Source organism: Marmota flaviventris, chromosome 5, assembly GCF_047511675.1.
Source record: "Marmota flaviventris isolate mMarFla1 chromosome 5, mMarFla1.hap1, whole genome shotgun sequence".
NCBI lineage: Eukaryota > Metazoa > Chordata > Mammalia > Rodentia > Sciuridae > Marmota > Marmota flaviventris.
This window is the reverse complement of record NC_092502.1, coordinates 144,194,943-144,208,965: the sequence shown is the minus strand read 5'-3', so window position 1 is coordinate 144,208,965 and position 14,023 is coordinate 144,194,943. Positions and strand designations below refer to the sequence as shown.

General features: G+C 40.8%; 1 protein-coding gene across 3 annotated transcripts in view; it reads left to right on the top strand.

Annotated features, from left to right (window-relative positions):
• Positions 1 to 14,023, top strand: part of Adamts12 (ADAM metallopeptidase with thrombospondin type 1 motif 12) — a 299,954-nt gene that overhangs the window by 268,858 nt on the left and 17,073 nt on the right. For all 3 annotated transcript variants that reach the window (XM_071612648.1, XM_071612646.1, XM_071612647.1), the window contains 3 exons: positions 2,326 to 2,505; positions 5,751 to 5,894; positions 13,503 to 13,653. In XM_071612648.1, the coding sequence (XP_071468749.1) occupies positions 2,326 to 2,505; positions 5,751 to 5,894; positions 13,503 to 13,653 (475 nt within the window). The remainder of the gene's footprint in view (positions 1 to 2,325; positions 2,506 to 5,750; positions 5,895 to 13,502; positions 13,654 to 14,023) is intronic.

Below are 14,023 nucleotides of genomic sequence, written 5' to 3'. Positions count from 1 at the left end.
CTCCTCCCACCCTCTATTGTAAACCACTTAAGTAGAGATACACAACTTGGAACATAGTAAGTGATCAGTAATTGGGAGGGAGGGAGAGAAGGTGATTAAATTTGGTGCTGTTCAACTTAGAATGTTTGGAATGCATCTTTGATTTTAATGATATTATGAATGTGTTTAGCATAAGTAAATGAGTAGAAAATATTTTTTTTCTTTATCCTGGCCTAGTATTTGGCATGTAACTTAATTTACAACAGAATTCAAATCCATTGATCCAGTGTACTTATGACATTCAAGAAGGTTGGGATAGTTTAGGAACCAATTCATCCTCCTTTTAACACCAGCGGAAAAATGGAAGTGATTAATCCACAGTCATGTTGCCACTTGGGACCCATAAATGAATGCCATCTGTTGACCTTATGATCCTCTGTTCATTAACTTTGCGGTACTTATCTGAACACTATATGGATCCAATGTAGAAAGAGTATCAGAATGACTTCGTAAATAAAACATATTACAAGAAAGTAACATTTGGGATTTATTTCTGTCAGTGACTCCTGTAAGCTAAAGGTATTTATCAGTCTAAGTCGATCTGGTTTAGAAGTCATATCAGTTACTTAATAAAACATTTTGTGATTACTAAGCCCATGAGCTGCTAATAAACTGGTTTTGTATGTGTTTTTTCTTTTGAAACAACAGTATATATAATAGAGGTCCGATTCATTAAATCTTTGTTTATGTATTTATTTCATTACATTTGATTTATTTTAATTGTCAATACTTGTTTTATTTATGATATATTTTAGCTTGAGTTATGTTATTATAGGTGGATGTAAATATAGATTAGGTATTTTGCAAAAACAAAGAAATCATATCAGTTTAAAAAACTGATGTGGTAACTGAAAACCTATCTGTTTTGTTTGGCTGCAACAGGGTGTTAAGCCAATCTTTCTGTTCCCATTATCCAGGTTGCCCAGTCTGGTTCTAGTTAGGAAACCAGGAATACAATGACCTTCTAGAATAGTAAGAAAATGAATATAACAATTGGTATTCAACACAAAAGGGCAAAAAAAAAAAAAACATTAGAAGTGGAGTAATTCAATATGCTACCATTTCCCTCTTGCTAACTGAATCAGAGGCTCTTTTGAAAATAGAATAGGGAAGTCATCAATTTAGTGAGTTTCTTCCATTACTGACTTCAACATATTAGTGTATTTCATTTTCCATTACGTGTGAATACGCTTTTGGCAAAAGAAGAACGTTAATTTGAAAATTAAATTTAGGAATAACAGATTGTAGCAACAAATAAGAAAACAAACCCCATTTTACACTTAATGTCTTGTAAAATTCCCTTTTCCTAATAAAGAGGCTTCTTGTTTTAACCATGTGCTATTTTTCAGAACCTGTTTTGTCAGACAAATGACTGCTTTGGTGGGTATTATTAGCATGCTTTCTCTGTTGTTTTACAGCTAATTTTAAGTTGGAAGCTACTTTTATTCTCTTTGTGCTCATTGCATGGCAGGAGAATGAACTTCTTAATTTGTGTATTTAGGGGACTATCTGGCAAGTGTTGATTATTTCCAAGAAGGTAAACACACTTGATTGATGAAAGCATTAGAGCCTCCACGTGCCCTTGTGTCCCGTGGGCCATGTCTTCCCATGTTACAAACCAAGATTTGAGGTCAGGTGACACGGTACAGTCTCTTAGGGAGTGGAAGAAGGGGAAGTCATATTGGGGAATCTACTCTTCTGAAAGGTCTTGAGGAATTTTCTTTCCCCAACCACAATCCTGCAATCATGACTATTCCACCATAGCCAAAAGGAGAGTTTCATCTGCCCCCCGCCCCCCGCAGAAAGCTTAGGTGGCTGACTCCTTTACCTGGAATGAATATAGATGTCCAGTGGGAGTGACAACCCCCTGAGACACACTATGCCAGCAGGCACTCCCGACTCCAATATCTATAATCTTGCAACAGCCTGTGAGGTAACAGTTAGGTGTTAATCCCCAGTTTGCAGAGTCACTCCATTTCTGTGAGTCACATCATTTCTGTGACTTATCCAAGGGCTCACAATTAGTGAGCCACAAAACTGAAATTCTCATCCACTCCTGCCAGACGTCTAAACCCTCAGACTTCTGTGCATGTGTTTTCTGACTCTGGGAACCCCGACTACGGGAGCTGCTCCTGTGATGCCCTCTGTATGGCATGTAAAGGAAAACAGGGTTCAGAGTCCTAAGCACTCTGCACAATTGGAAGCCTGGAACCTGTATGATGGAGGGAAATGGAGGCCTGTTGCCAAGGACCCTGGTCTCATTTTTGCTTTTTGCTCTCCCCACAGTGTTCCCGAAACTGCAGTGGAGGCTTCAAGATCAGGGAGATTCAGTGCGTGGACAGCTGGGACCATCACCGGAGCCTGAGACCCTTTCACTGCCAGTTCCTGGCCGGCATTCCTCCCCCTCAGAGCATGAGCTGTAATCTGGAGCCTTGTGAGGAGTGGCATGTGGAACCCTGGAGTCAGGTATGACCCCTACCCCCAGATAAGGACATACATCATGCAAGCTGGCAGACCATGAATCTCTGCTACCATGTGAGTCTAGAGGAGGGGGAAGACCACACCTGCATCATGCCCATGACTGGCCTCCATTTAGGGACCCCACACTGTATGGAGGAAACCAGGCAGGTCAGACACTTTCAGGAGCTGAAAGGGTTCCTTTGAGGAGATGATACGGTGTGGTTCCAACCATGACAGTGCAGTATTTTATTACAACCTGATCTTTCAGTGGATGTATTGGGTAACTGGGGTCTCTGCTAGGAATTAACAAAATGGAACAATTTGAACAAAGACCACTTTCATGAGGGCCATTTAGGACAGAGCCTCACTTACCTGTCTGAGGCTTTGCAGACAGGCTGGGAGTAATGATCAGAATCTTTCCATAGTATAATTTTAGTTTCATCTCTTAGTGAAATGCCCAGATCATTATTTGCACAAATAAAAAAAAGTGCATGTATTCTTTTTCTAAATGAGGGCTCTTGCTCTGCTGTGTCTTGGTTTTACTTTGGCATGTGAGAACAAGGCTGCTATTTTTTGGTGAAGTATGATGATCTCATTTTCCAATAGTTTAAAAATACACTCAATTATACCCACACATGGTAAGAAGATAAGAATTTTTTTAAAAAAAGCAGAGCATATATTGAGTGTGTCCATGGGGTTTGTATATTACCTACATTATTTGGTTTAATTCTCATAATGACCTGGATGACCATTTATAGATAAAAACATTAAGACTCAGAGAGGTTGAGGAATCTACCTGAGGTTATACAACTAGAAAATAAATGAAGTAGTAATTCAAATATCAGGGAGACTCCAATTCCTGTGCAGTGGGCACTGAGCAAAGAGTGAGAATGGGACTCTATTTCAGAGGAACCTACCACATGTCATGGAAAGGGAGGTAGAGAAGCATAACCTGAGGATACAAAGTTAGTGTCAAAGGTTGTAGAAGGCTAAGCGCCCAGGAGCTACTTAGCGCCTATCAGGCCAAGCACCCATACTGATTCTTGAGAATCTGGGCCACTACCTGGTGTTTTCTGGGGCAGTAGTCACCACTGTTTCCTCTTTTCCCCCTTCCCTGCCCAAATCTGAAGTACCTGAGTGCCGGCTTCCCCCCTGCTCTGGACCCAGACCTCCAAGCTCTCCATATATGCTGAGGCTGGCCTAGACCTGTTCAGTTGAAACTTCTGGATCCTAGAATTTGCAGAGGAACTTATATTTCCTGGTCAGAGAAATGGCATTTTCAGGTTATCAAAGATGAGCAACCAGATCTTTCTGGTTATGGAAAAGATCTATTCTTTATTCTTCCTTGAAGCTTCCGGGAGCTGCAACCATCAGTCTGTTCCCTGAAGGCTCCTACCATCCTCCTTTCTAAATTTCTCTGTTCTGAGCAAACCACAGGTTGGAAGAGCTATCTGAAGGAACAGAAGGGTTGTGAAATTTAAAAGTCAGTTGAGAACCAGGAGTACAAGGACTCCGCATTTTTAGAAACTTTTTCTGGACCATCACAATTGCTGGTCTGCCTCACAGCACTGTCTAGTGGACTGTTCAGGACCTGTTTGGTAAAGGTCAGCCAGTGCAGACTACCTACATGGTAGATGTACTTTAGCTGTGGGAACATCTCTACATCAGTGTAGCCATGAAGTGTTGGCATGCTTCACCATCTCCAGGAAAGCTTTTCAGTGCACAGATGGAAGGGCGCCATCCCCAGGTGCACAGTTTGGGAACCTCAGTGGAACCTGAGAGTTGCATTTGTTCAGAAGATGCTGAAATTGCTGGTGGGAGAACCACTGATCCACATTTTCTTTGCCCCATTTTTCTGGAGGTTACTTGGCTAGGTGACTCTGAGATGATGTGCACATATGTAGGTACATGTGATCCCAGATGTGTGATTGTTCTCCTTTACTCCTCAGACAGGGTTAAAAACTGATTGGATAAAGGAGAAAAATCCAGGTTGATTCTCGAAGTTGGAATTTTGTGAAAGCGATACATTGAGTACAGAAGGCTAATTGCAAATAATTTCCTTGTTGTCTGTTATTATCATACACATAGTGCCTGCTGTGATAGCCATAAGGTTGACAAGACAACCATAGTTTTGTTTCTATTGGTTATTGTTACACCCATACCATAGCTAAGTTATTCAAAGTACTTTTCAAAGATTCTTAGTGAATTATTTAATTTCCTCTTAGAAATGTCATGAAAAATAAACAAAATGTCCTACCAAATTATTTTAGTGAACAAAACTCTGACATGTTTCAGAAGCACAACCCTTCAGAAATCCAACTGACCATCTTGATTTTATTTTGTGAGCATTACAGCCCAGCCATCAGAATCCTGAACAAATCCATGAACTTCACTAGTCCTAATAGGGAGACATTTAATTATAAGACTGTATATAGTGCAAAAGGAAGACTGCATCAGTTTTGATAGGAAGTAATAATTCAAATATCAGGGAGACTCCAATTCCTGTGCAGTGGGCACTGAGCAAAGAGTGAACTGAGGGATTGTATTATATACCTTTTGGGCTTTATATCCTCACCTTTTGGGCTGCCAGAGTAAACTATCATAAAAACATCTAAATTTCATATTTTGGTTTCTAGACACTTAGGCCAGAAGGGAAAATGCAAATAGCATAGTGTCCATTCTGGAAAGATCTCTCATTTAAGTTTTTAACCAAAATTCTTCCCTTTTGGCATACTGCTTGACATTAGACTACTTGGCATCTTCTGATTTTTCTCTTCTTATCTTCAAGATTCCCTTCAGCCTCCCTCCTTCTCTTTAGTTTTGTCTCACATTGTTGCTTTAAGTAACTGGAATGATCAGCTGGGCACGTTGGCACATACCTGTAATCCCAGCTGCTCGGGAGGCTGAGGCAGGAGGATCTTGAGTTCAAAGTCATCCTCAGCAACTTAGCAAGGCCCTAAGAAACTTAGTGAGACGCTGTCTCTAAATAAAATATAAAAAGAGCTGGGGATATGGCTGAGTGGTTGAGTGCCATTGGGTTCAATCCCCAGTACCAAAAAAAAAATAATAATAATAATTAAAAATAAGTAACTGGAGTGATCATTGAAAGGAACTTGCGAGGATGCTCCAAGTTCCAATGCAGACACTAATTTTTCTAATAATATACAATGAAAAAAAGCAGTAAAAACTGTTCTTGTCATTGAAAGTGTCACCACCTGATTTTACTGACTCATGCCTATATTGTGTATCAGTGTTCCAGGTCCTGTGGAGGCGGAATTCAGGAGAGAGGTGTGTCCTGTCCAGGAGGCCTCTGTGACTGGACAAAAAGGCCCCCATCAACTGTGCCCTGCAACAGGCACCCGTGCTGTCACTGGACCACTGGGAACTGGGATCTGGTAAGAATTAGTTATGGACTCTGTTTAACTTCACAAAAGAAAATAGTATTTGTTTTCTTTTGGTCATAAAAGTAATATATATTTATTTAAAATGGTGAGCATATTCATTAATGTATGGTGCATTTCTATGTATTTCAGTTTAGTACTCTTCTGCCATCTGATACTTCTAAGTCTGCTGAAAGTTGACTCACAGCTGCCCCAGGTCAATATTTACTGTGTAGAGTTCAGAAGAGAAAAGATCAAATGCTTTCAAAAGAGAAAAAAATCAAATACCAAAATTATTCCAGAAGCAAAAAGCCTAAGGAAAGGTTGTTTTGGATTCTCTGTTTTTTTTTTTTCTTCCCCCCAGAGCCAGGAGGATTTTCCTATGTCCTAAAGCTTCAAATGTGATCTAATTTGGTTAGAGTCAGGCTTCTTGTCTGCCCACAGAGCAGTTTTCCAGATGGCCAGCATATTTAATGGAGAGTTAAACAAAGTAATTAAACTGAAAATGATAAAAATATTTATTATTCTCCTAAATTTTATTTATTGCATAAATAACACTGTATCAATGATACTGAAAATTCTTCCATAGGTGGATTTTGCTATCATTCTGATTTGTCTTACTTGGGTTCTCTAGGAAATAGAGTCTTTTTTTTCTGAATTAAATCCCATTGTTTGCATTTTTATTAAAAAAAAAAACAAAAAAAGTGGGGACTGGGGCTGGGGCTCAGTAGTAGAGTGCTCACCTGGCCACGTGAGCCACTGGGTTCCACTCTCAGCACCACATAAAAGAAAATAAACAAAATAAAGGTATTGTGTCCTTCTACAACATATATATATATATATATATATATATATATATATGTGTGTGTGTGTGTGTGTGTGTGTGTGTGTGTGTGTGTATGAAGTATTTGTGTCAAAGTACTTCTTACATTTTTGTTTATAATCAGATCTAATTTCTTATTGCTGAATAAGACAAGTTTTAAACTTTTAATAACTTTTTAAAAAAAAAGGTTTATTTATTTCTGCTATCAAAGAACAGAATTATGACAGTGCAATTTAACAATCCTAATTGGCTTCATTTTTAATTTTAAAATCAGGGAACACTTCATTCCATAAAACATAATCAGTTTTCCTATGAGCCAAGCACTCCTCAAAAATAATTTTATGAGTTAACATCAGATTATTTATTTTGCTTACACAAAATAAGGACAAGGGAACTTCACTATTTCGCCAGTTGAGAATGGCTGTTCTCCCCCCAATCTAGATTTCTCTGGGAGGACCAGATGTGTCAGCTTGGTTTGATTGACTCCATGTTGTTGTTGTTTTTTCCCCCCTGGAATATTGTCTCTGTTGAAAAACTAGCTTCACAAAGAAGGTGGCAGCAGGAAAATTTCAGAATCCAAAGCTTAAAAATAAGTCTTGGGCAGTGTGGGGTTATTTCCTGTCTCTGGGAGGGATCCTCCGGTGTCTGAGGCTGGGGACAGAGGCAAAGTCCCCAGCCACCCATCTAGGAGATGTCACTCTCAGTAGCCTCTGGTGTCCTAACCTTTGCTCGCCCAGGATGACGGTGGGTAAGGAGCAGAAGGTCACAGGGGCCCCCTGACCCTCTGGGAGACAGAGCTCTCCCTGGGCAGACCCCGGGGCTGAGGGTCAATGGCCAGGGGAGAATCATGTCAACGACTCCCCACCTGTGGTCCCTGAGGTCCTGGGGCAGGGATGTAGGAGGTAGCTAGGGTCATAAGACATCCCCATCCCCAGCCAGGCTGGGCGCCTGGCTAAGCGAGGAGAAAGTCGGTGTCCCTCCTCATGACCTGGCCCCTGCGCCTGGTCGGGCACCGCCTGGAAGGGGAGGAAGTGACACCCAGGGGAAGGCTGGGAAGTGAGGCCACCGTCACACTCAAGTTCAGAGTGCGACATCTCAGTCTGCCCCCCAACAGGCCCCATACTCAGCTCCCCTTCATGAGCCACGTCCCTTCTGAGAGTCAAGCCCTGCCCTTTATAGGCACAAGGACCCAGAAGTTCCAGGGAACTTGTTTAGGCCCTCAGATCCGGAAGTGCCTCAAGCGTCCACGTTTAGGCCCCTGGATCCGGAAGTTCCTCAGACATCCATGTTTAGGCCCCCGGATCCGGATCCAGAAGTTTCAAAGGTGCACGTCCATGTTTAGGCGCCTGTATCCGGAAGTTCCTCGGGCACACATCCATGTTTAGGCCGTAGCATCCAGAAGTGCCTCAGGTGCACATCCATGTTTAAACTCTAGGATCCGGAAGTTCCTCAGGCGTCCGTATTTAGGCCCACGGATCCGGGGGTTCCTCAGGTGCATGTCCATGTTTAAGCCCCCAGGTCCAGAAGTTCCTCAGCATCCATTTTTAGGCTCTAGGATCTGGAAGTGCCTCAGGCATCCATGTTTAAGCCCCTGGATCCAGAAGTTCATCAGTCCTCCATGTTTAGGCGGTAGCAACCGGAAGTTCCTCAGGCATACATCCATGTTTAGGCCCCCAGATACGGAAGTTCCTCAGACATCCATGTTTAAGCCCCTGGATCCAGATCCAGAAGTTTCAAAGGTGCATGTCCATGTTTAGGCGCCCGTATATGGAAGTTCCTCAGGCATCCATATTTAGGCCCACGGATCCAGAGGTTCCTCAAGTACACGTCCATGTGTAAGCCCCCAGGTCCGGAAGTTCCTCAGCATCCATGTTTAGCTCTAGGATCTGCAAGTGCCTCAGGCGTCCATGTTTAGGCCGCAGCATCTGGAAGTTCCCAAGCACATGTCAATGTTTAAGCCCCTGGATCCCGGAAATAGAGTCTTAAGGCAAAATCTAACATGTTATTAGGAAATAAATGCCAAGGAAGCATCAGTAATAGGAAAGAGGAAGTAGGCAGAGAAGGAGGATCCAATATGAAGTAGTGCATTACCTAACTGACCAGCACTCAAGATGGAGGCAACTGACTGTTGGTTGTCATGTGAAGGTCTTCTAAAATCTCTGTGAACTCCTGCTGCTTGTGGCAGTTTACCCAAAGATAGGAAGAAAAAAAAATAGAGTTATCTATTGGTTCCTGTCTCCCTTTGTCTCCCTTCCTATGTCCCTCTACTTCTGAGTTGTCCATATTTAGGTACTGAATAGGTCTGTTCCTGTGTTAGTGAGCTTCACAACACTGTGACCAAAATACTGACCAGAATGACCTAGTGGAGGGAAAGTTGAGTTCAGACCACAGTTCCTAAGGTTCAGTCCCTGGTCAGCCATTGCTCTAGGCCTAAAGTGAGGCAGACATCATGGTAGAAGGGGATAGCAGAGGAGTGTTTCTCCATTAATAGCAGCCAGGAGGCAGAGAGAGGGAAGAGGCCACAGGGAAGATGCATCCTTCCAGGGCATGTTCCCAGTGACTTACCTCCTCTGGTCACATCCCACCTGCCTAGAGTTACCACCCAGTCAGTCCATTCAAACTAGGATAGACTGATTAGTTTATAACTCTCGTAATCCAACATTAACACAGGAGCTTTTGGAGGACACCTCATATTTAAACTATAACAATGTCACATGTCTCTTTGGCAACAAGAAAGCCCAGAGTCAGGAGATGAGAGGCATAGCACAAGCATGAGGTGCAGGTCAGTGAACATGCTTCTATGAAATTTGTTGCTACCTTCACTGGGACAGATCATAGGGCCAGGTGCTGGGAGACAGGAGGAGACAAGAAGAGAATCCTTATTTTCATAAAATATCCCATTCTTATGTGAATCTATATTAATGGTTATACTTATGACATAGACGAATGCAATATTTTGACCAACACAATGTCCCCAGATATTTTTAGTCTTATATACTCTTAGTAATGATCGTTATTCACAGCTATATACCTGCAAAGCCATAATCAGCTGAAATGTTGGTTCAAATCAGCAGGGCATTAGTAGCCAGACACATGAAACACAATAGGGTCGAATCTAACATTGTATTTATTTAGCTTCATAGAAACATACAAACAGGATTATATTAGATACAGCAGCCTCATCTCTTCAGGAAGCTGTTATCCAAGACACAACCTCATTTGTTTCCTGACTAGTACAGAGTATTTGTGGTTGGCAAGGAATTAAAGCCAAGATGTGCAAAGATCACTTGGCACAAAGAAGCCTCAGCCTTAGTTTCCTGTCAGTATTTTAGACCATTTTGATCACACATACCCTAGATCACATGCCAACTCCCAGGCTCCCAATCTAGGGCAACTCTACACATCCAGAATATCCTATTAGCCATATGGCAGTCACAATTTTCTGTGTTTACCTTAACTCTGTAGTTTCCAAGGAAACCATACTTCAAGGTCAATTTTCCCCCAAGTAGATTGAACCAGATCTAATGTCAACCATTATTCCCAGTAATATTCCACCAAGTTAATGTAACTTACTTAGCCATTGCCCCTTTGTTAGCATGACTAAGGGCACTTAATAAATAGTCATCTACTTAATATTCACTTCTACCAGCAAGGTGGTGAGGGAGAGCATAGTCAAGCCATAAGTCATAAGTTTCAAAATTTAGTTATGAGCAAAAGTAAAAATAATAATTGGAAAGATTAGGAAAATACTCTGAGGTGATCTCTCAAGCAAATGAAAAGAAAAACAAAAGGAAATTAAGATAAAAGATGAGAACTTGAGATTATTAGGACAGCAGATATAACATCGATAGGATTTCAGAAAAGGAGAATGAAAAAGTAGTTGGAACATTATCAAAGAATTAATACAAGATTTTTTTTCCAAATATGAAGGCATGAGTCTCCACAAAAGATTTACAGCTACTACCATTAAAAGGAAACAAGTTTGTGCAGAGGAGTAAGGTCTGTTTCTCTATAAGTAGAACCAAAAAACAAATCTTGTTTTACATGAATGTTACAAGGATTGAACTCAAGAAGACCTCCCATGTGCAATAAAACATGGCCTGCCATATATTAATTAGTTCAAGGAAGGCATTTAATAAACATGTTTGCATTCATTATAAAACATCAAATGGCTTTTCTTCTTCATATTTTTCCATTTGATCTGTGTTGATTGAGTGGCAGCAATAACAGAATTCAGTCTTCATATATCTTTTATAGCTTCTCACAGAGCAAGTATTTGTTGAACTTTGAGGATCAGCTTTTCCAAACAAGCCAGTTTAATCTGAAGAGAACCTTCATGGTCTTTTGGACAGAGCATCTTGGATTGAATGAGGCCAATGTAGAGTACAGTATAATCAGTAGCCTTTGATATGAGAGGATTGAGGTTAGCCCCATCTTTATTTGGGGTGCTCAGTTCTGCACAAGGATTCCTGGTTTTACTGAATCCAGAGGAGCAGATTGTAACACTAAGAAATGTATACTTTCCCTTTAAAACCCCAAACAATATTACCACAATCAACAAAACCCATATCAGCAAACATGCTTCCTGCTTAATCTCCCAACTAAATACAAAAAAAAAAAAAAAAAAACATGCATCTTAATCACAAGCTATTTTAGTGGGCTAATAAATGCACAGTGATTGCCTCTGTTTATTTTTGTGCTTGGCTAATAATTAGCTCTTTTAGCCTAATTTGCTCTGTCAAAGTGGAGCCGCATGGCTTCAGCACTCAGGACTAGTCCAGTTTTGTCTCTTTCTTGGAAGCAGAGGACAGGAAAAGAAGTCATTTGGTCTTGATGTAATGGACGTATTTTACGGAGGAAGAAAGAGATGGAATGAATTCCCCAATCTCCTGAATCCTAGTGCAGGACTCTTCATCATATTCTGGCTTGATTACTTTCCATCATTGTTCTTTCTGTCCTCTGTTGCAGACTTCCATTGATTCAGGATCAGTTAAGTAGTTACTTCTTTCTTATTCTTTGCTTCTTGCCCACATCCATGGAGAAATTGAGATGAATTCACTGAATAAAATTGCCTTCAGATTTAATCACAGAAAACTGACTTTATAATGCAAACGTGAAGTTCCATGCAGATCACCATGCTCTAAGCTATATAGAGAACAAAATAAATAAAACAGTGGGTGTTTTTTTAAATGCCACCTTTCTCCTTTTATCCTTTGGGAGGTCTTTATGAGAAATGAGGTTTTGGTAGCATTATTCTGAGTTGATCAGTTGTGTCCCAGCATGAGAATTCTCTCATCTAGTGAGTTGGGTCTTCTATAATATTTCAAATGCCAAATGAATTTTTTTTGAATTTAGTGGTGCAGGTGTAGAATGTAACATTATTCTATCTTAAAAAGGAAATTCTGACACATGTCACAACAAGGACAAAACTCAAAGACATTATGATACTTGAAATTAGTCAGTCACAAATGGAAAAATACCACATATTCCCCTTTTATAAAGTACCTGTAATTGTCAAATTTAGAGAGATAAAAAAGATAGAATGGTGGTTTCCAGGAGCTCGGGGTGGAGATGAGAATGGTGGGTCCTTGGTGTATGGTACAGAGTTTTGGTTTGGTAAGATGAAAAGCTTCTAGATATGGATGGTGAAAGATGTGAGAGCACAACGTGAACATCCTTAAGACTACTGAACTGCATACTTAAAAATGGTTAAAAATAGTAAATTGTATGTTTTATACCACAAAAAAAAAATATGTTACATAGCAGAAAAAGAGTTTAGAAAAGTGCACATTCGATAAATTCAGAAACATTTTCTTACATCCCCAGGAATCACCTAATAGAAATTGCTTCCACAAGTTAGAGAATCTCCCTCCTGCTGCAGATGGCCAGTCATGACATTGCAGCAGAATCTTATGTGTGAGAGTGGCTTGAGACCACACGTGGTCTATCCGGACCCAATCTCAAAGACCCCTTGGCCCCCAGCTTCCTTCCCAATCTCTATATACAATCCTGTTCCTACCTCCATTTGAAACTTTTTTCCCTCCATTCCACCATGGTCTTCCTTTCCCACATATCCCACATATCTCTACTCTCAGGGAAAGCGAAAAGCCCCAGGACCCAGATAACAAAGTTTTCTTCTATTTTGTTTGCAATTCTACCTTTCTCCGTGTGTTTCACTCCATACATTCATGAAGTCAATATGAGTGTTTGGGTGGTGAGTTTTCAGTAGAACTAAGGGCATAAACTCTATAAGCATGCCAACCCTATAAGCATGCCATCTTTCATTCCAACATGTCTCTAAGCATATACTTAATGCCACTCACATTTTTTGTCATATATTTTTCTCTACCTCTCTTACTTGGCAAGGAATGTGGGTACAAACTACACTAACGTTTGCATAGTTCACTCTCAGTTGGAATCCTTTGCCAAATCTCAATTCCAGATTCTCAAGACAGTGACCAATTGGCCAATCATGTGTGGCTGGGTAGGCAGGGGTCCATGGTATTATCATGGGTAGTCATGTGGTAGGAGTAATGGACCATTCTCAAATGTGGGAAAGAAGTACATGTTCTTCAGAGAATCAGCAGTAAACTAAACCAAATTCTACCCAACAGCCTATAACATAGGATACTTCCCTACATCACATCTCCAAATTATTAGTGTCTTTATTCTATAGCTCCTTCAAAAAATGTGTAGTGATTGAGATGTTCCAATACTTGACTATGGTGGGGTTAGAGGTGCTCTGCTAGTTTTCCCTTGGTTGGTCCTGGTCCAACTCTCTGTGTATCCCTCTCTTTCAGTGCACAGCTTCCTGTGGAGGTGGCTTTAAGAAGAGAACTGTCCTTTGTGTCCCATCAGAAAACAATACAGCTGAAGGCCAAGATGGATGCCTATGTGATCATGAACCCAGACCCCCAGAATTTCAAAAATGCAACCAACAAGCCTGTGCTGGTGAGTGAATGGGTTTGTTGGGGTGGGATGGTGGGAGAGAACTTTGCATAAGTTACTCTGCATGATTCCACTGTGTATAGTTTTATGTCTCCTTTGCTGAACATAGAATTTTAGTGCTGAAGAGGTTAGCCAGCAACTCTGGGAGCAAGATGTCTGGTTTGGTGAGGTTTGACTCTAATTCCTTGAGGGATTATCTCATCCATTTTCTTATCTTAGATCATGTTTATACTGATGTCATCCCATACAAATGGGAATTACTTCTCTTTTTTCAAAAATGTCTGAGAAGTGTTCCAGCCTTTCTCAGGAACCCAGTCAAGTACAGAATGGTCTTCTCTATAAATCTAGTTCCACTGGCTTAGATCAGGTTCCC